This window comes from Canis aureus, chromosome 3 (assembly GCF_053574225.1).
Source record: "Canis aureus isolate CA01 chromosome 3, VMU_Caureus_v.1.0, whole genome shotgun sequence".
Lineage (NCBI taxonomy): Eukaryota > Metazoa > Chordata > Mammalia > Carnivora > Canidae > Canis > Canis aureus.
Genome location: NC_135613.1, coordinates 77,585,373 through 77,607,044, shown reverse-complemented (window position 1 = coordinate 77,607,044; position 21,672 = coordinate 77,585,373). Strand labels below are relative to the sequence as shown.

Here is a 21,672-nt window from a genome sequence, read left to right as displayed (position 1 = left end):
TTTTGTGATTTTTATTATACGTATATACATCACCTCATTTTGATTCATCCAACTATCGAAATGCTTGATCAAAACCGCATCCTGAAAAAGTGACAGATCCAGAATTTGAAGCCAGTCTTTTGTCTCTAAAGTCAGTCTTCTTTCGGCCATAGCAGAAGGCAACATTTGTTCTTACCCTCCTAGGCAGATGACCGAGACAACTATGGGTCCCCTCCAACACCGCCCCTACCTCTGGTGTGACACTCCCTCACCCACTCAGCCCACCCTCCTTCTCAGAGGTGACCACTCCAACTGGCCATAGACAAGTTAGCTGCCTCTTCCACAGGCTGAGATCTAAACACATGGCAGGTAAAAGGAGGGGAGCCAAAGAGAAAGAAAAGACAGAGGAACCGTGCGACAGGGTTAATCAAGATAATAGTCCAGACCATTCCTCTGGAAAACAGAGCCAAAAAGCCTTGTTAGCAATCTCCTTCTTGGAGGCAGAGCCTGGACTCAGGGAAGTAGCCTGGTGTATATAAAAAAGAAACCATGTTCTGGCCTGGGAGTCGGGAGGCCTAAGGTCTGCTTCTGTCACAGACCAGCTGTTGGTCTTGAAAAAGTCACTTCATTTGTTTGTTTCATTTTATTTCTATGTAAAAAGAGGAAGTTGGACTGGATAAGCTCCGCAGGCAATTCTAGCTATACACTTCTGAGATTGTACCTCTACTGGTCTTTTCTATGCAGGAATATTCTATTTCAAGAGAGATACTGGAACCTTCTATGAGCTTCTTATTCTAGGGCAGGACCCTTCTATGGGCTTCTTCACCCTGAAGGAAATCTTCTCGTCTGTCATTCGTAACTCTCAAGCCAGGGGCCAGTGATCTCTATCCTGCAGTTAAATACGAGGCACAGTCTGAGATGTGAATAACTAACATTTCTTAAACACCCTTATCTACTCACACTTTCTGTGATCTAGAGCTTTCACAAAGTACTGTGTTCAAGACACTGTCCATCTTCACAACCTTTGGCAACCCGTGAAGAGTCCTCACTCGCCAAATCACCCAAAGCGAAAACCAGATCTTCTGTGTCTGCATTGCCCATGTCCATCAGCTCTCAGCAATTCAATTCCCACAAACATAAAACCTACCACGTAAAGTACAACTTCCCTTTCTTTGGGGTAGATGTACCTTCTCCAGCCTTGATTCAGGTATGCTCATTTCAAGGTCTTCTGCTTGTTTCCTTCTCCCTCCGCTTTCCTCTAGCATTTCCTTCCAGAGCACCCAATAAAGCCACTGCCCATTCATATTCCACATATCCCCACTCATCTCCAGGCTGTAGGTGAGCACAGGAGACCCACGTGTGCAGGACAACTTGCAGTGACTTAGAACTAAGACTGGACAACACCTTCCCTTGGGACACAGAAGTTGCTCTGGTCCCTGGCCACTGGCCACCTCATGAATCCTGATGTCTTACAAACAGAGCATAGATCCCGGGCATTCCTTGATCAGCTATTTCTGATGGCGAGGTGCTGGTGGCAGGAGCTTACTAAAGAGAAGAAATTGGAGAAAATGAGCTTAGAACATGTCAGGCTGAGTTGTCAGCAGCTGGGGAACCAAAGAAAGGAGGAGCTGAGAAGGTTTCTCAATGCTTGAGCCACAGCACCTAATGCCTGGACTGGTATGCAGTGATCATCGGGAGAGGTTTATTGAATAAAGAAGTGAAGGAAGGGGCGCTCCAGTGAGGATGATCAGGTGATCTCAGCATGGGTTCCAGTAAGGGCAGGTAAATTCAGATATGCTGGGGGCGGGGGGGTACCGAGGTACAGGAGGGGGGGCATGTAAAATCTCTAGCAGGGAGGGCATTCTAAAGGGAAGATGATTATTCCGTCAGAGATTCCAGACAATAGGTCCATTTACAGTCAGATCTCAGCTGCCTGTTTCAGAAAGAAGATTCCAGCTGTCCAAGGAGGGAGCTATGAGAGTGGGGCAGGATCCCAGGGTCCTGATCCTCAGGAGCTTGGGCGTGCCCAAAAGGATTACCAGAAATCCTACAGAGAGGCTTTGGAATCTTCATCTGGGAACACCTCATTCACAACCAACAACTTCACTCACTTTGGAATCGCAAAGGGAACAGAAGGTTTTGTTGACCTCAGTCTTGTTCATGAAACTCTCTTCTCCCTTGTCTTCTTCCACAACACCTGTCATTTTGTCCTTTCCCTGCCTCTTGAACCATCCCTCTTAGCTTCCTTCACCTTCTTTCTTCTCTACCCACCAGCTGGTCCCCTACAATGCTATCCTGGGGGGGTTGGCTCCTTTCCTTTTCTTTTCACTCCATTCTTTACACCTACTGCCATGCCTTCTGCTGCCATCGGTTCCTGGCCCGACCTCCCCTCTGAGCTCCGGAGCCCTATTTCCTGATCTGTGTACTCACAGAACCTATAACATGTCTCAGAGCACACTCATCACCTCATCCTCTACATCACCCAACCTCCTGGGTGTCCTAACTTGGTTAGTAACGTCTCCACCTCCACCTTTCTAGTCTCCGAGGCTTGAAACCTTGGGCTACCACTCTGCTGTCCTCTTCTTCCCACTTAGTGGCTCATAAATCCCATCAATTCAATGTCAAAAATATCTCTAGAATCTGGTCCTTGTTCCCCTTAATCCAAGTACTACTCATCTTCCACCTGAACCTTCTCACCGGCTTCCATGTATGGTGGTGTTCTGCTCTGCCTCATCCTTTTTTTTTTTTTTTTTTTTTAAGATTTTATGTATTTATTCATGAGAGAGAGAGAAAGGCAGAGACACAGGCAGAGGGAGAAGCAGGCTCCCTGCGGGACCCCAAGATCACACCCTGAGCTGAAGGCAGACGCTCAACCACTGAGCCACCCAGGCATCCCTGTTCTGGCCCACTCTTTACAGACTTCTCTCTTTAAGATGTTATTTCCCACAACCTCCAGGAAGCAGTCTGGTCCTAACTAATCTCACCACCTCACCTCTCACTACTTCTCTGTCTCCTTCCCACCAACCCCAGCCCCCTGGGCAGCTTGCTCTGAAGTCAAGCTCTTCCCTCGACTGGAATCCCTCCCCCTCCTCTCCTCTCCATCCAAGAAAATCCCTACTCATTACTTAAGGTCTGCCTTAATTATCACCTCCTCTTCTTTCCTCAACTCTCTCAAGTTACACTAATTGTTTTTTCTCTGATCCCACAGGGTTTTTTCCAAACCTCAACTACAGCAATAATCCTATTGTTATATCACATTTAAGATTTCTATGTCCTTCTCTCTTGAGGAAGGCTGAGCTCTCGGAGAAGAAAGATACCCTTCGCATCCCTAACAAGCTCCTGGCACAGAGGAGGCCAGGACACTCAGTAAATGTCCAGGGGAAGAGCGAACAAAGTAACGTCAATAAAGTCAGGCCCAACTATGGGCCAGCTATGTCTTTTAGTAGCCACCATGTTTCCTCTTCTTTCTAAGCTAGATGGTAACAGAAGGAGAATGTGAAGAGTGATGAGTAGAGTGAGTCAAGAGACCCAAGTTTATTTATTTATTTTTAAGATTTTATTTATTTATTCATGAGAGACACAGAGAGAGGCAGAAACACAGGCAGAGGGAGAAGCAGGCTCCCTGTGGGGAGCCCGATGTGGGACTCAATCCCAGGACCCCAGGATCAAGACCTGAGCCAAGGGCAAACGCTCAACCACTGAACCACCTAGGCACCCCAAGATACCCAAGTTTAAATTGAAATCTGCTCTGTCTTCACATGTGGTATAATATGAAATCATTCAACTGGTCCACTGATCTTCCCAAACTCCCACCTCTCAAACTGCTGCCAATCTTGTTCACACCTTGAATTTCCCACAGGGCTCCCTGGTCTGCCTACAGCCCCCTCCTCCTCTCCTCACACACACACGCCCTGCTTCTATCTCTTGGAGCACACGATCACATGTTATCATAATTTTCTGCCTTCTACACTAGATTGCCAGCTTCTGAGGGCAGAGACCATATATAAGGATACTTTGTCCTCCTTCTCGCTCCCGTTGCAACAGGCTATCATAGTTGCCCATAAATATGTGGTGAAGTACGTACATATTTTTTAAAAAAATTGGCATTGTCAAGGAAACGTTTGATGGAGACATATGCCATATTGGGTTGCTGTTTTTTAAATTTTGTTGAAGTCTCGTTGACAGACAATGTTATATTAGTTCCAGGCGTACGACATAGTGATTTGGCAAGACTGTACGTGATGCTGTGCAAGTGCGGCCACCGTCAGTTACCATACAACACTACTATGTGTGGTACCATTGCCTATATTCCCTGTGCTGTGCCTTTTACCCCTGTGACTTATTCATTCCCTAACTGGAGGCCTGTGCCTGTATCTCCCACTCCCCTCCACCCATTTGGCCCGTTCCCCCACTTTTGGCAACCATCAGTGTTGTTCTCTGTATTTATGGGCCTGTTTCTGCTTTTTGTTTGTTTGTTGATTCCCTGGTTTTGTCTTTTAGGTTCTACATATATGTAAAACCATATGGTATCCCCCTGGGTTTTTTTTTTTCTTCTTCTTCTTGTCTCGTTCTTTGGATTTCATTTGTCAAGATATATCAGAAGAGGCCCCCGAAGACAAAAAAAAAAAAAAAATTCACACTGGGTTGAAGTGGCTACAGACCTTGGACAAAGTATTTGGTATCCTTGCAGGCAATAGAGGGATGACCCTCTCTCTTTTCCTGCTTGCTTCATAGGGTGAAGCCTAATAAGGTTTGGGTAAGAAAGGACTAGGAAAAAAAAAAGAGGAAAAAGAGGAAGGGAGGCAGGGAGGGAAACACAGGGAAGAGAAGGCAAATGCATTGTGATTGAACTGGTTTCCCCAGGGTGGGCGAATCTGCTTAGGCAGAAAGCAGACAAATGCTGGGTCCCCCAGTCAACTGAAGGACAGGCTGGTTAAGAGATGACGTAGGGGATGCTTCTGGCTCAGGACTCCAGCAACTCTGTGCCATTCTGAGTGCGTGGGTCCGTGTTTCAGTGGACTGCACACAAAAGCAGCCGTCAGAGGCAGACTCCTTCCTTGCTCGGTGAGTGCCTCCTAGCCAAGATCAGAGAGTAAACGCTTAGAGAGTGAATGCTCACCGCAAATGTTTTTGAGTGGGGCGCAGGCCACACGGAAGCAGGATCCTAAACAAGCCTGCTACCTGATTCACAGAGAAGGTTGATCCCACAAAACCTAAAAAGAAATCTGAAATGTTCGGCTGCCTCTGGCCATCTGTGCTATCAGCTTCCCCTTGGCATTTTCCAGACTGCTGCTCGCTGCTCGCTGCCGGTGTTTCCTCCAGCGTCCCACCGTGTGTGGCAACAGCCCTAGTCCTGGTGGAGTTCACTGCCACTGTTGCTTCATGTGCGAGAATGTTCACACTTCCACTGGGGCAACGGAACACAATGTGAATTGTTACACAAACAGCTGGTGGCTTCCAGGAGGGAAGGTGGCCCTTTCATTAAAAAGGTGTCCCTGAGGGAACCCTGGGTGGCGCAGTGGTTTAGTGCCTGCCTTTGGCCCAGGGCGCGATCCTGGAGACCCAGGATCGAATCCCATGTCGGGCTCCCGGGGAATGGAGCCTGCGTCTCCCTCTGCCTATGTCTCTGCCTCTCTCTCTCTCTCTCTCTGTGTGACTATCATAAATTTAAAAAAAAAAAATTAAAAAAAAAAAAAAAAAAAGGTGTCCCTGAGAGGGGCGCCTGGGGGGCTCAGTGGTGGAGGGCCTGCCTTCGGCTCAAGGCGTGATCCTGGGGTCCTGGGATCGAGTCCCACATCCCCCGCAGGGAGCCTGCTTCTCCCTCTGCCTGTGTCTCTGCCTCTCTCTCTGGGTCTCTCACGAATAAATATATAAAATCTTTAAAAAAAAAAAAAGAAAAACAAAAATGGTGCCCATGAGCAATTTATGTCCCCCCAGGGGTGGGGCTCAAGGCACTAACCTCTTCTTTCATTTAACTAGCACTTTGGTTGTTTTATGCAAGAAAGCACATTATGTACCAATTTGAAAATTATACTATTGTATACTACTTAAATGACCCCCCCATTGTAATTGGCTCCTATCGTTCTTTCTGTTTATTTACTCTCTAGAGTAAATAATAATAAATAATCAGTCCTGAAGAGTTCTCTTTAAAGGGAGGAGAAAAGAATTTGACGGTAAAGCACTTGGGGAAAATAAAACAAAAACTGAAAAGCTAAATGCTCTGGAACTGAAAAACCTACGAGAAGCAGTGGAAACCTCCTGTGCTGTCCAAAAACACTTGTCCGTGTCACTTCAAGTCCCCAGAATGCCTGGGATGCGATTGACTTCGATCCCTTTTAGAGTTGGGAAGACTGAGGCCTGGGGAAGGGCAAAGATGGGGGTAAACCCACTTTCAGAGTTGGGAAGACTGAGGCCTGGGGAAGGACAAAGATGGGGGTAAACCTGCTTTTAGAGTTGGGAAGACTGAGGCCTGGGGAAGGGCAAAGACGGGGGTAAACCCAAACAGCCAGTAAGGGAGGGCAGAGCAAGAACGCAAAGCCGGGGTCTGAAAGAAAGGCAAACTAAATTTGCTTTCCGTTACCACTGGGCTGCTGGTGGGGTGTGAGCTGAGTGCAGAGGCTTCACACTATCGGTAAAGTGTTGTTCACCCAGGCCTAGAGAAAGCACACCTGCTCCTCAAAGGGTCACTGTGGGGGATGCGCAGCCAGCTAGAGAGAGTGCCAGGCTGCCTCTGACAGCTGACTTCAGAGCGCCAGGTGGTGAAACTTGGCACTCATCTTTTCCTCCTGAGAAGCACACAGAATTTAGTAGGATACCGGGCACATAGTAAGAGCTCAGGCAATTTCCGGATGTTCATCTGAGGCAGTCACAAGAGGCCGCATCCCCATAGACAGTAGGTGGCAAAGAGCATGCGGGCAAAGCATCATCAGGAAAATGGGGATGTTGGCGAGAGGGGCCAACAAGAAAGGTCTCCTCTCCCAAAACCCTGAGCACCTGACGGAAGGCCTGGAGGCCTGAGGCCAGCGCTCCATCTGTCCATCCCTCCTCCAGGGACTTCTCCCATAAGCCTCTGAGGGACACCCAGAGGTGGCCCCTGAGAAAATCCTCCAAAGAAGACAAGAGCTTCCAGCCCTGATGGGGACCACAAGCATCTTCACTCTCCAGCAGCCACTCGGTCCTGCTGGGACTGTGCCCATCACAGTGCAGGGAAGCCATTCTTGAATGAGATTTTTTTTTTTTTTTCCCCTCCCTCTCCAGGGCTGGAGTCTGATTCCATTTGAGACTAATCAGAAGACGACCAGATGGCACTCCCGCAAATCCCCAACCCAGGCCATTTATTATAATCAGCAGCTTGGGCGGCACTGGCTGTGCCGTGGGCCTGCTTCTACTCAGCCTAGCACCCCTCGGGGCGCTCTGCAGACCTGGGTGCAGGGTAACCGAACCCAAGTACCGAGGGAAGGCGCAGCCCCACCTCCTCCTCACTACCTTACGCCCACTGTGCAGTGAGGACCAGGGAGAGGACCCGCGGAGCCATCCCCAGGGACCAGATGACAAAGGAGCCTTGTCCCTGGAGTAGCAGGTACATCCAGGTGGACGTGACAGTCAGACAGTCTGTGAAAGCCACAGACTCTGGGGCTGTTTGCAGGGAATGGCATCGCTGGCCTTGACAACCATCCCTCAAGGTAAGTACTGTTATCATCAACATTTCACAGGCCAGGAAATTCAAGCACTGGCCCTGCCAGCAACTGGCCCAAAGTGTCCCCGGCTGTCAGACCAGCCACAGTCTAGACTTCTGTGTCTCAGGCAGAGAGTGGGGGGGCCTCCTCGGTTCCCCGCCGCCCAGGCAGAGGGACGCCCGGTCACACACGCAGACGCACGCGCGTAGCAGGTGCCTGCTGGGATTCCCGGTGACACTGACACCTCTGCCACGACTGTCACCGGCCGGAGGAGAGCTGGCAGGAGATGCAGATTCCCTAGGTTGGTTGCTTTTCTGAAAAGCCAAGCCGTTAGCTCTGAGAACTAATTATTGCGCACTCGGTGGAAAGCAGCTGGAGTTTGAGGCAGCTGAGGCCAGGGGCGGGGTGGTGACAAAAACCACAGGGCAGAGTCACGAAGCCCGATGCTCTTCACTGTGGCGCATAACTCTTCTGAACCTTAGTTTTCTCATGAAACTATCAATGTCTGAGCCTTGATAGTAGTGATGCATACAAATCTGCTTTGTCATCTCTAAAGTGGCCTAAAAACCTAGGGTAATATTATTAGGGCATTGTGGAATTTCCATAGAAGCTCTGTGCAAGGGGTTACAATGACATTACCAACAAGTTCAGATACATAGAGATCTACTATCAATAAAAGGAGGTGAACTACCGATTCAGGCAACATCATGGAATAATCTCGAAAATACTAAGCTGAAGAGGGACACCTGAGTGGCTGGTGGCTGAGTGTCTGCCTTCGGCTCAGGGCATGATCCCGGGGTCCTGAGATCGAGTCCCGCATCGGGCTCCCCGCAAGGAGCCTGCTTCTCTCCCTGCCTGTATCTCTGCCTCTCACTCTGTGTCTCTCATGAAAAAATAAAATCTTAAAAAAAAAAAAAAAAAAAAACTAAGCTGAAGGAAAGAGGCCAGGTGGGCATAAGAGTATGCATGGTAGGATTCCACTTACATGCAGGGCTAGAAAATGCAAATACTAATATATAGTTCCCCAGGAAGAGGGTGCAGGAGTGAAGGACTGCAAAGGGGCACAAGGAAAGTTCTAGGGGTGACAGGCAGGTGCTGGGTCTGGCGGTGGTGATTCCACGGGTGTATGCATTTGTCAACCGGGTCAATCTGTAAATAGATTTAGTTTACGGTACATAAATGATAACTCAATAAAGCTAAAAATAAAAATGCACGTCAAAGTCTCCCCTTGTGAACCAAGGCCTCTGTACAGGCTGGGAAGTGCACTGGGCTTGCAGTTTTAGTTCAAGACTCTCATGGTGACCAGGCCTCTTGCAGGGCAAGTTCCCAAGCTCCTCCAAGCCTTAAGCCTCTTCATTTTTAAAATGAGGCTCGCACCCAGGGTGGCTCAGCGGCTTAGAGCCGCCTTCAGCCCAGGGCCTGATCCTGGAGACCCGGGATCGAGTCCCACACCTCGGGCTCCCTGCATGGAGCCTGCTTTTCCCTCTGCCTGGGTCTCTGCCTCTCTCTCTCTCTCTCTCCTCTCTGTGTATTCTCATGAATAAATAAATAAATAAAATATTTTTTAAAAAATGAGGCTCGCAGGATGCCTGGGTGGCTCAGCCGGTTAAGCTCTGCCTCCTTCAGTTCAGGTCATGATCCGAGGGTCCTGGGATCGAGCCCCACATCGGACTCCTACTCAGGGGGAGCCTGCTCCTCCCTCTCCCTCTGCTCCTGCTTGTGCTCTTGCTCTCTCTCAAATAAATAAATCTTAAAAAAAATAAAATAAAACAAGGCTTTCATCCTGTGCTTTACCTCACAGGACTGCAGTGCCAACAGAATGGGCTATTTGGTGCAGGTGAGAGCCATTTTCCAACTGCAAAATAACACACAGACGTAGAGGGCTATTGTGTGGGTGCATGGTGAGGCCGGGTAGCTGAGAGTTCTTTGCCCTGTCCACCTGTAAGGTCCCTTCGGCTCCAGGTGGACCACGGTTTGCCTTCTCTCGCTACTCAAGGCCCTGGGGGAAAGCGGCTAGGCCCCAACCCAGAACCGGCCACCCCTCAGACACTGAGTGGACCAAGTACTTTGAGAGGATCCATTGTCAACCTAGCAGGTAAGCTGGAGAAGGCCTGAGAAACTGGATACTTTCATTCATGGGCCCTGCAAGGTGCCTGTCGGTTCCTCGTCCCGCCAGCTCTGAGGATGTTTCTATCTCTGGGCAGCGAGGCATAGCTAACGCCACTACTGTTCAAAGCAGTCAGTGGTGCTTGTTCCAGCACTTTCCTTCTTCCACCGTCCTGCTCTTGAACCAGGCATTGTTCAAATATTCTCCATAGGAAAGAAGGACGGCCTAATAGCACATGTAAATATTTGCTGGAGCCTACAGCCAGCAACCACCCCACCTCCTTTTCTTCCCATCCAACACAATGATACCATAATCCTATCTGTCCAGTGTCCGCATTATATTTTTAAGTATTCTAAGTCCTTTCCTGCCCATGACTCATTTTTGTCTTCACAGAGCCTCGTTGAGTTACACAGGACAGGTGTCACCGTGCACAGAAGCTGATCAGAATATTGAGGAAAACAGAAGTCCTACAAGCTTCCTCTGTCAGGAGCTGGACTAGCACTTGGGCCATGGAATCCCTGCCACCGTGTACTCTTGCAAGACTGTATCTCTCGATCATTAGCAAACCTTAGAGTCATTTGCTAGAGACAGAGTTCTAGCGTCACAGGCAGCCTCAAACAAACCCAACCAAAACAAAATAAAAGGTCAGAGGTGTATCAGCAAAGACTCCTCAAATTCACTGGTTAAGTGATGCTCCCACAGTTGGCCTCAAGCTGCAGAAGAGATCAGAGATAAGAGTCTCACTCCCCCACAAACCACAGAGGCCAGTAGGGGAAGGTGTGGAAACAGGTAGCAAAGCAACAATCCCCATGACAGTTCCCCTCCTGCCTCCTCTCCTGACCCCCGGGCATCCTCCTCCCCGAGGCCTTTGCTCTGCACACGGTTCCTTTTCCTTCCGACCAATCTCCCTCTGGTCTTGACCAAGCTAGATCTTTATTTTTAGAACTTTCGGAACAGGAACTTTTAGAAGAGCTGATAGGTATAGAAAAAAAAGGGGGGGGGGAGAGGGACAGATCATGTTGGTCCCTTGAAGGTTTCCTCCCTGAGGCTTCCCTAACACCTCCTCACCTTATGCTCACATTCACACCCTGAAAAAACCGCCACTTCTCAATCCTCCAAATGGCAGGTCTTTCTACAGCAGTGTTTTTGAACCGAAGGTAATAGGGTGGGATGGAAAAAACCTAACACAGCTCGGGGGAGTGATGAGCTAGAAGGAACATACCCTGAGGTCACCCTGCTGGCTCAGCACTCCTCTCCCTTAGCTCTGTTGAGCAGTTAATAAGCATGTACTAATTAATTCCGTTCCCCTCAGAGGGAGCCAGTGAGGCCTGGAAAGGGTAGGTGACTTATCCAAGACCACAGCCCGGGCTGGAATGGGACCTGGGCCTGGCTGGCCGGAGCTCTCTGCCCGCCCCTCAGAGCCCCGTGGAAGGTCCCTTCCTGCTGCTGCAGGACACCAGACCTGGTCACACCCAAAGGGAAACCAGAGCTGTAGCCTTGGCTACTGCATCAGCCTCTCCAAAGGGCCATGTTCCAGACATCGCTCTCATCCCTTCTCAAGGCATCCCAGCCAGATCTCCCAGAACCCAGCAAACTGTCTCTGCTCCCTGCTGCTTGCAAATTTCTTCATGTGCCTTCTTCCAGGCTTAAGGCCTAAGAAAGAGGCTTCTCAGAAGCTCAGCCTGATGCCCTGGCTGTCTGTCTTTTCAAGTTGGCAGCCCTGGTGAGAGGAGAACTAGATCAGGTGACAGCCAAGGGCTCCGCCCCTTCCCAGGCAGGGGCTCTGATGGAGACCGAACAGCAAAGCCAACTTCCCTCCCGCTCAGACTGTTCCATCAGGACCCACTGGGTCACCCCTTCAGTAAAGGGAGGCAGTGCTAGTCAGAATGCTCAGAGCTGTGATAGGCTGAAAAGAGCTCCCCAAAAGTTCTCCAAGTCCTAATCCCTGGAACCGTGAACATCCCCATATGGTAAAAATAAAAAAGAGGAAAAAAAAAAAAAAACGTTTTGTAGATGTGATAAAGGATCCTGAGATGGGAGGGCTAACCTGAATTATCTGGAAAAGCCCTAAGAGCAGTCACTCTTACAGTAAAAAGGCAGAAGGAGATCTGACGCAGCTCGGCAATGGGACCGGGCGGGCAGAGATCGGAGTGAGTGATGCCACCACGAGCCAAGCAATGCCAGCCGCCGCCAAGACTTCGATGAGGCAAGGAGTGGATTCTCCCCTGGAACCTCCAGAGGCAGCACAGCCATGCTGACATCTGATTTCAGCCCAGTGACCCTGATTTAGGGCTTCTCGCCTCCAGAACCAGGAGAAAATAAATCTCTGTTGTTTTAAGCCAGCCAATTTGTGGTCATTTGTTCTAGCAGCCACAGAAACGAATGCGGTAACAACTAAGGCTTAATAATCTTTCACAATGTGCCAGGCATTGCAACTAAGCATTTCGCTTACATTAACTCATTACATACTGGCTCTGGATGTGAGGTTAAGCAGACACACCGTGGATCCAAATCTCAGTCTTATTGCTTGGTGTTGTGACTCTGGGCAAGTTATATAACCTTACTAAACCTCTGTTTCCAAATGCGTAAGATGGGCATGTGTGTTAGCTTTCTCACTGTGTTGCTAGGGCACAATGGTTAATAAAGGTAAAGCACTTAGGATAGTACATCATAAATATTCAATAAATGCTAGCCATTAGGAGATCTCAGGGGTTGAGCCAGTCAAAATTAGACCATCATGCTAATCTGTGGGGACATGGACAAGGCCTCCCGGACCCAGTGCAGGAAAAAAGATGCCCCTTGAAAGCAGGTCTGAATAGCAAACATGACAGTCTGAGGAGTTCACTTAAGTATTTCTTCCCTACATTGAGCAACTTAGGTCCTTAATGTTGGCCTAGATGCCAGGGACTGTGCTAATTCTGCAGCATTACCCAGCAGACTCCCCAGGCCCCACCTCCCTAGCTTAAGGAGAGGTGTGCACGTCCATCAGCCAGAATCAGGGCATACTTTGCAGCATCCACACCTGACACAGCCCTGCAGAGCCCACCGAATTTTCCCTCCTTAATGGAAAACGAGCCCCACTGCTTGGAAGTCAACCCAAGTCAAAAGCATTGGCCTATTTCCTGACTTCCCAAGGGCCCACTTTCCTGACTGTCCCAGCCGGCTGGGTGGACAGGTAAAACCAGGGGTGTGCTTTTGGCTCTGGGTTCACAGCCAAGTTTGCAAAGAATAGAGTAAGCGAGATTTGCCCAGAGGCTGGGGAAGGGTAACCTAGACTTACTACCTGAGAAAAAGAGGGAGAAAAAAAAAATTTTTTTTTTTTTTTTCATTAACTTGGCCCTTCCTGATAAAGTTTGCCCAACTCTGCCGTTCAGGTGATGTCATTCAAAGAAGCAGCGCCCCCACCGGATCGCAGGCCTGGTGTCCCCTACCTAAGAAATCCGCACGGAGAAATTAACCAAGGGAGGAGGGCCCGGCCACCCGGCCACCGGGCCACCGGGCCACCGGGCCACCCGGCCACGGCTTCCTCCTCGGCAGGGTTCCAGCCCCACGGTCTCGGCTGACCAGCTTCGGAAGCTGGAGAAGCCTCCTGCTGCCGCTGCCTTGCGCGGGCGGCCAGGCCTCTTCCCAGCGGGCTGCAGGGACAGCCACCTGCGCTCCGGGCCCTGCCCCTCCCCACCCTCCAGGGGCAGAAGGATGCGGGACCCCAGCTCCCTTCCCTACTCTCAGGCACCCACAGATTTCCGCGCTGCCGTCACCACTGACGAGCACCCGGGTCCCCAGGAGGGATCGCGTCTCCTTCTCGTTGCATCCTCCCCATCAATGAACACGCAGCAACACCCACGCTCCCGCTCCTCCTACTCCGGAGGGGGCCCGAACCCGAGCGACATCCGGAGCTGGAAGCCGCTGCACGGAGAGCGCCGGCCCCTCCGCGCCCCTTCCCAGCCCTCGGAGGACCCTAAGGCGGCCCAGCGTCCCGCACCGGGGCGCCGGGGACCTCGGGGAGCCCGCGAGCCGCACCTGGGGACGCGCCCCGCCCCGGCAGGTGGGGGCAGCGGGGAGCGCGCCGCCCGTGCGGCGGGCGCGGGGAGGCGAGCCGGGGCGAAGCCGGGGGCCGGGGGCCGGGGGCCGGGGGCCGGGGGCCGGGCGCGCGGGGCGCGAGGAGGCCACTTACGCGCGGGCTCTGGGGAAGCCCATGGAGAGCAGCACGTCCAGCGCCGACCCGTGCTTGATGGTGCCCGCGCGCTGCTGGCGGCTCCTGCGCGGGGTGACTTTGCTGTACAGCTCCTCTCTCGCAGCCATGCCGAGCGGCCCGGGGGCGCCGTACTGAGCCATGGCTCAGCGGCCAGCCATGCCGGGGCCGCGCGAGCCCGAGCGTCCGGGAGGGAGCCGCGGAGGGCTCGGGGGCCGGGCGCCAGGCGGCGGCGGCGGCGGCGGCGGGAGGCGGGAGGCGGGAGGCGGGAGGCGGCGCTCGGAGCTTCCCCGGGGCCGAGGCGGACGCTTCCTGGTGAGGCCCCCGGCTGCACGGGCCGGGCCGGCCGTCAGCGGCTCGCGCCCCCCGGGGCCCCCGCGCGGCGCCCGCAGCAGCCCTCGGCCCGCCGCCCCTTCCCTCTCCGCTCCCGGCGGTCCGGGAATTTGCAATAAGTAATTTTTGAATGGATCAAAAAGGAAAAGGAGCCCGGTGGGCCGGCCCTGCCTCGCCGTCCCGGGCCCCGCCCCTCTCTTAAAGCGACCGCGCGGCCGAGCGCGCCCCGGGGCCGGGCCGGGCGGGCGCGGCGGGGCTGCGGCGCGGAGGGTCCCCACCGCCGGGGCCGGGGAGCCGCGCCCGGGCCCCGCCTTCGCCGCCGCCCGCGCCTTCGGCCCGCGGGGCCCCCGGACGCCGCCTCCAGCCGCGCCAAGTTTCGTGTGGTTCCTGCGGTTCCAGACGGGTTAATCATGGAAACTGGGCGAACTGACGGATGGCATTAATGAACCAGAAGGCCGAGCCCAGATAAAAGGTTTTGCTTCCGAAAGACCCTGCGACCTCCGGACCGCGGTCGTGGCCGTGGGCGCCAGAGCTCGGGTCAGCGGGCCAGCGGGCCGCCCCAGAGACCTCCCAGGCTGTCCCGGGCTGGGATAGCGACTTCGGGACAAAGATAGGGAACTCTCGGGCTCTCTGGCCTGGGAGGGGGAAGGAAGGAGAGAGAGAGGGCAGGGTGGAAAAAAAAAAAAAAGAGAAGAGAAAGGGGAAGATGCAAGGAGGAAGGAGGAGGACTGGGAAAGTGGGAAGTGGAAGGAGGGGGCGGAAGAAGGAACAGAGAAAGAACACTTTCTAATTTTAAAAGGTGTTCAAAAGGGAAGGGGTTGGTTTTCGTTAGGGAGTGAGCACCCCGTCAATGGAAGGATTCAAGGAAAGACTAGATCGTCTTTGCTCCGTGGTGACGTCAGTGAATTTGCATCGTAGGTTGAACAAAACTACTCCCACCCCAAAGAAGGCGGGAGTCTGAACCACACTCACCCCCCCACACCCCCCATAACCACACACCATGAACTGGGCTTAGGGGTCTTTATGCTCTTTCATTTGGAGACAAACTTAATTGTCCTCAGTCAAGGACAAGGGCTTGGTTTCATGGAAAAGAGGAAGAGTAAACCTTCGCTGCTCTTTTTCAGGTAATAATAATAATGCTACCTAACGTTTATTGGACTCTGGTGCCAGTCATGGTGCTAAGCATAGTAAATGAATTGACTCATTGAAAGTTTATGACTCTTATGGGGTGTGCACAATTACCCCGGTTTACAGATGGCAAAACTCAGCTCAGAAAGGTTGAGGAAGATCATAGAGAGCTGGTAAGTGTACGTAAGGAAAGCTTTTATCCACTGTGGTGCCCCGATAAGTTGCTTCTCTGTCCTCTACAGCCCCATGCCCTCAACTGTGTGCAGCATAGTAACTAGCTCACGCACGTGGGGTTCTCCAAAAGAGTCAACTCCTTTCCCTGCCTGGAGCGTGGGGAAGGGATGGTGACCAGAACTCACAGAACAGTTTTGGGTTTTTTTTGTTTTTTTTTTTTGATGCTGGTTTGTAAGGCATCTAAAAGGTTTTACCAGGGGAAATGACACAGCTTAAATCTCTTGGGCTAGCATCGCTTTTCTAAAGAACGTCCAGTGATGTTAAAAATGGGGAGATAAGGGCTACCAGGGATTAAGCAACAACGTGCATAATTTTCCCTTCTGCTTGTATAAGGGATGAGGGAAAGTTCATGCTTCCTGGGTGAGGGCTTCTGCCAGAGTTAAGGAAGCTGCCTGGAGCCTTGCAGAGTGCTTTTCCAGATCATGAAGCAGAAACACAGTACTGGGCTGAGGAAACCATACCTAGTAGACTGGCCTCCGGGGAGCGTGTTCAGTAAAGGATGCTGGACCTTTCCCAATATTCTGAATTTCTTCCAAATGCCTGGGCTGAGAGTCAAACGATCTGGAGGCTAGTCAGGAGGTAATAATGTCTGTGGAAGCATTTTGTGGAAGTACAAAACAAATAATATCGAGGACTTACTATATGCTGGTGGTGTTCTTAGCTTCTTATATATATATAACTCATTTAATCCCTTGACAAGACACTGAAGTAGGTACTGCCATTTTGTCACTTGGCCACTTTACCAGCGAGGATATTGAAGAAGACAGAGGTCAAGCATCTTGTCCAAGGTCAAAGTGCTAGTAAATGGTAGAGCCAGGTTTTGAACTCTTAAAATGTGTCCAAACAACCACTTACCGCCACTGTTAGGATGGCGAAGAGATGTCAACCATTAAAAGAACTTGGTTACCTTTTGGACTCGTCCTACGCCCCTGGACACAAAATTGCTGAATCTCTGTTTCTCCAGAAAAATTGAATTAATGGTCTTTCTCCCTGCCTTGAGGCAAACTGTGAGAGGAAGTGATGGATATAAAAATAGTTTTAGGTAGCCTGGAAAAATCACCGTGGAAAACCAGACTCCTTCAATGGGAACTGTTTGGTCTGGAGCACTTTTACAGAAATCCCAGCCTGGCTTCCTTACCTTGCTTCAGCTTGGTGTTGGCACTCCTTAGATTTAGGACTGCTGCCGTTTGTTCTGCACGGGATGGAGGGCTGGCAATTAGGATGACTTGTATTTCAATTGTACTAACTTTGAAAAGCTAGGGGAAGTTTTATACATGTCCACATCATTATATCACACAGGAAAGAGGGGTGACTGTTCACAAGACAGGATGTCTGACAGCAGTGGGGAGGAGGGAGGCAGGACAGGGGTCCCAACACATCAGCACCAAGGGAAAGCACACCGTCATGTCCCCCGGCACCAACAGGTCCTATCAGAGTCCACCCTGGCCCGTGAACTTCTTTTTTGCTCTTGTGAGCACTGTATAAGTCCACTCTGCTGTCCCCAGACACTTTCTTGGAGTGGTGCCCTCCTGGACACAGGGATGCCGAGGATGAGTCCAGTGAACCATGCTCCTAAGTTCTGAAGCCTGTCTCATGCCTTTTTCTTCTCTCTGTCTTTGAGAAAAGGTCAAGTGACTGCAAAATGTTCCCAGTCCCAAGGGTTGGGATGTTGCTTTGGCAATTGAAGGCAGTTATTGAGTCACTGGGCATGGATTTAGCCCCCAAACTTCAAGGGGATTCCTCATGACCAGAAGATTTTGAAAGTGTGTGGGAAGGAAAAGAAAGGACAGGCATGAGAAGACTCCAGAACTAGGAATTGGGATGTCGAGGTGTTGGCTGTGACTTGGTTATGTTCTCTGCCCATTTCTGGGCTTCCACTTCCTCACCTGCCAAATGAGGGTGTTGGTTTAGGATGGGGAGCCCGTGGACTGTGCCAATGGATGCTCAGGGACCCTTCATAGACAGGGGTTGTTGGGGCCGGGACACCTGCACCCCGATGTTTAGCAGCAATGTCCACAATAGCCAAACTGTGGAAGGAGCCTCGGTGTCCATCGAAAGATGAATGGATAAAGAAGATGTGGTTTATGTATACAATGGAATATTCCTCAGCCATTAGAAACGACAAATACCCACCATTTGCTTCCACGTGGATGGAACTGGAAGGTATTATGCTGAGTGAAGTAAGTCAATCGGAGAAGGACAAACATTATCTGGTCTCATTCATTTGGGGAATATAAATAATAGTGAAAGGGAAAAGCAGAAAAAATGAGTGGAAATATCAGAAAGGCAGACAGGATCCTAACAGATCCAAGGACCCAGAGATTGGTGACTATTTCAGTGTTATATTCGTCCTTAGGACTTAGTACAGGCACATAGTAAGTCTGCAGTAGTGTTTCTACAATTACCGATGAGTCGTTTAATCTGTGAAGCCATGTCACACAGTTGGAAAAACTAAGACAGAAACACAGTTTGGAGCATCACTCCAAACCAACAAAAACCTATATTTTTCTCACACATTGGAAAAATTAAGATCCCTCCTTCCATTGCAAAAGGAAGCGGGGTGGGGGATGAGGAAGGGAGCATAATTAATTAATCAATTAATTTACTTTTGCCCATCTCTGAGCAAAAATCCCAGTGTGTCATTCTGGAATCCTTGTAGGGGACACTCCATTGTCCCTGTTTTCTCTTGGCAAAGGCCTCATCCCAAATGTCATTGCCCTAGGGTTTGTGTTTCTGACTTGCTGCAGAACAATAGAAGTATTGTGAAATATGGTACAAGCACAAAAAAAAAAAAAAAAAAAAAAAAGGTTTTCCCTCTTCTCACACAACTTCCTTTCTGTAAAAGCAGCAAAAGGGAAATTTTATTTCTAAGAAATAGAATAAAATTAAATAGCGAGGTATGAGGCAAACAGACAAACCTTCCCCTTGATTTAAAAGAATGGAGAAGCTTCTGGCTGGCTCCGTAGATAGAGCATGCCACTTTTTTCCACTGGTTGTAGGTTCCACCCCCTGTTGGTTTAGAGACTACTTAAAAAGAAAATATTACAAAAGTAAAAAAAAAATAATAATAAAAGAGTGGAAACAATAGTCATGGACCAAGATAGTTGGAAAAATAATTTTCAACCTTTAAAAATTCAGTGCCTAGGTGCCTAGGTGGCTTAGTCAGTTCAGTGCCAGACTCTTGATTTCAGCCCAGGTCTTGATCTCAGGGTCATGAGTTCAAGACCTGAGTTGGGCTCCATCCTGGGTATGGACCCTACTTAAGAAAATAAAAAATAAATGAATAAAATGAAAAATAAAAATGCAGTGATCTCAGGGGTTGCAAGATATAATTTTTGAATATTTGTTTTTAAAAATGTAAGTTTATTTTAAAATTCTGTAAAAGACATTTTAGTGAATCTTTGTGGGCTTGTGTACATTGCTTTAGATATGTTTCATATCTAATTCATGCATAATATATTGTTAAAAAGAAACAACGGGCCTCAGATGGAGTCACTTTTGCTAAACCCCACCAAGATTAACGTAACTGCAATTTCAGCCTCTCTCAGGAGTGGAATTTTAAACCAATCAGTCCAGAATATGCTGATCAGCACTAGTGAAGTAATCTACCTAAGACCCCTGCCTTCCCCCTAAGGGAAGGTGACCTTGCCTTGAACAATCCTTGCTTTTCTTTTGCTAATTAACCCCCTGGTCGCTTCCTGGTTCTGCCTAGAAAAATCCATCCATTTCGCACAGCTTCTGGGTGTCCCTCTCTCCGTGCTAAATGGGATGCTGCCCAATTCATAAATTGTTGAATAAACCCAATCTGACCTTCACTTTTACTCAGTTTAATTTTGTTTCTAAATAATATAAACATAAATAACTTATGAGCTATACAAATAGGGAAAATTTTGTTTAAGCCAAACCATAGGTAGAATGACACTCTGGCTAGTGATATCGATGAGGTTTTGGAATATAGATGAGGCTTGGTGGGGTGAGGTCCAGAGCCGACGACCAAGAAAGAATTCTTGAGATGTTTTTGGTGTAAAATGGTGGTTTTATTAAAGCATGGAGACAGGATCCGTGGGCAGGAAGAGATGCTGCCCAGGGCCGGTGAGGGGTAGCTGATTATATACCTGGGAGTTGGGAGGAGCCTGGGGATTGCATACTCTCTAAGGAATTTTGGAAACAAGGTTTCCAGGACCTTGAGGGGGCTAACTAATGTTGGGAAAAGGTCATTTATTACCATCTAATAAGACGTTAGTCATGAGACCCTTCAGATGTCTATTGGTGGGCCATGTGCTTGGGGGATGATTGTCAACATGTATCTTGGGGGCTTTAGAGATAAAGGAAATTTCTAAAGGAATTTTTATATGTTAAAGTAGACTTCCAGAATCTTGGGGGTTGAGCTAAGATTGCCTTTTGCCCTTAGCAAAGTATGGCAAGGCAGCTGAGTCCCTAGAGGAATGTCACTCTGCGTATTTCAAGGATTTGTAAGTGTGTTTTGTCCTCAACTAGTCCTCTGTTCCCCCATCAACATATCTTACATCTTCATTCTAGGGATGAAAATATTAAAAACACCTCCCTCACAATGAAACTGTTTTCTCCCTATGTACGACTCCCCCTTCCCATTCTCATGACATGTAGTTTCTTTGTTTAATTAGATTTTAGGACTGCAGAATTAAATTAATCCCAATCCATGGCCCATAGGGCTCAACTTTAGCTGTTTAGCTAGTTTCTGTTATCAGTTCATTTTTATTTTTATTTTATTTTATTTTTTTCAAATCCTGTGTCTTTATTAAAGAGAGTTAGAAGGAGACTATGCCTGGCAACTAAGGAGTAAGGTATTAGGCAGAAAGGTGGGGTGGGCTCAGGCCCTGGGAGTTCAAGGGCAAACCAATGGCCCCTGGAGGGGCCCAGGAGACCAGTTCCTGGCAGCACCTGAAGAGATACCCAAAGGTGAGCTTTCAGGCACCCAGGCAACCAGCTGGTTTTGCAGGGGGTGCAGGGTGAGCTGGGCTCGGCCACTTGCCTTGTCTACCTAGATCATCCACTGGTCCTAATCCTGTTCATTGCCTCCCTTGTCCACCTCACTGACCTCTCCAACTTTGGGTGACTCCATGTAGTCATTCATCTCATCCCTGTCCTGCATGTCCTCATTGTCTTCTGAGTCCTCTTTATTATCCTCATCATCCTCTTCCTCCTCCTCCTTCTGGTCGTGATAGTGCTCTTAGGCCAGCTTGCCAATAGATACCAGGTTGTGGTCTCTGTGATATTCTAGAGCCAGGCCCAATGGACTTGTTCTTGCTTTTGCTGTGGCTCCATCTCATCCACACAGAGTTGATCCAGATTAAACCACAGTGTCTCAGTCATACAGGGGAAGGGTGAGGGAAAAAAAGTGGGCATGGCTTCTAAATGGAGGTAAAGGGTCAGGTGAATCCAGTTTTCAGATGTATTTAGTTTGGGTTTTTATTTGGTTACAGTATGATTTGGGAATGGGGTGGAGTTGAAGGTAGCAGAGAAGTAACTCTTCCCTGTGGGCGTCAGACAGACCTGGGTTTGAGTCCTAGCTCCACCACAACCAGCTGGTAGCTGGTTGACCTTGGCCAAGTCACTGAACTCCTCTGAACCTCGGTTTCCTTATGCAGAAGGGCAACAGCCAGCTATCAGTTTATTCTTAAAAAGACAATAATCACCTGCAAACCCTTCGTCTAAGCAAAGGTTAGGACCTTGACAATAATCTACATGTTACCAGATACCACTCTCTCCCCCAAGGAGCACATCCCCTGCCTTCCTTATGCCCCAGGATCTTTATCCTGTGTTTCATAGTCATCATTTTCTTGTTTTCCTTTTCATTTAACTTTAGTGAATCTGTAAGTATTCTTAAAAAGGATATTTAAAATTTTTTAGATATTTTTAATATCACAGAAAGATATAATGCTGTTTGAAGTCTTTTGGGGTTTCCTGTCTTTTGTTCAGTAGCGTATGGCCAAAGTGTAGCCAGACTGGTGAATGTGGGGTAGTTCATTGACACGGTTGCTGTA

At 49.5% G+C, this 21,672-nt stretch overlaps 1 protein-coding gene, 1 long non-coding RNA gene and 1 pseudogene across 4 annotated transcripts in view; 1 reads left to right on the top strand and 2 right to left on the bottom strand.

Annotated features, from left to right (window-relative positions):
• The window catches only part of UBASH3B (ubiquitin associated and SH3 domain containing B), a 139,479-nt gene extending 125,296 nt beyond the window's left edge, over positions 1-14,183 (bottom strand). For all 3 annotated transcript variants that reach the window (XM_077893908.1, XM_077893910.1, XM_077893912.1), the window contains exon 1: positions 13,937-14,183. In XM_077893908.1, coding sequence (XP_077750034.1) covers positions 13,937-14,097 — 161 coding nt within the window. In that variant the 5' untranslated portion in view covers positions 14,098-14,183. The remainder of the gene's footprint in view (positions 1-13,936) is intronic.
• LOC144311433 (uncharacterized) lies at positions 6,620-12,104 on the top strand. Its single transcript, XR_013377046.1, has 2 exons — positions 6,620-7,661; positions 10,156-12,104. It is a non-coding gene; the product is annotated as an uncharacterized LOC144311433 (long non-coding RNA).
• Positions 14,184-20,669: 6,486 nt separating the features above from the next.
• LOC144305649 (anaphase-promoting complex subunit 15 pseudogene) lies at positions 20,670-21,451 on the bottom strand (annotated as a pseudogene).
• Between the last annotated feature and the right edge of the window lie 221 nt (positions 21,452-21,672).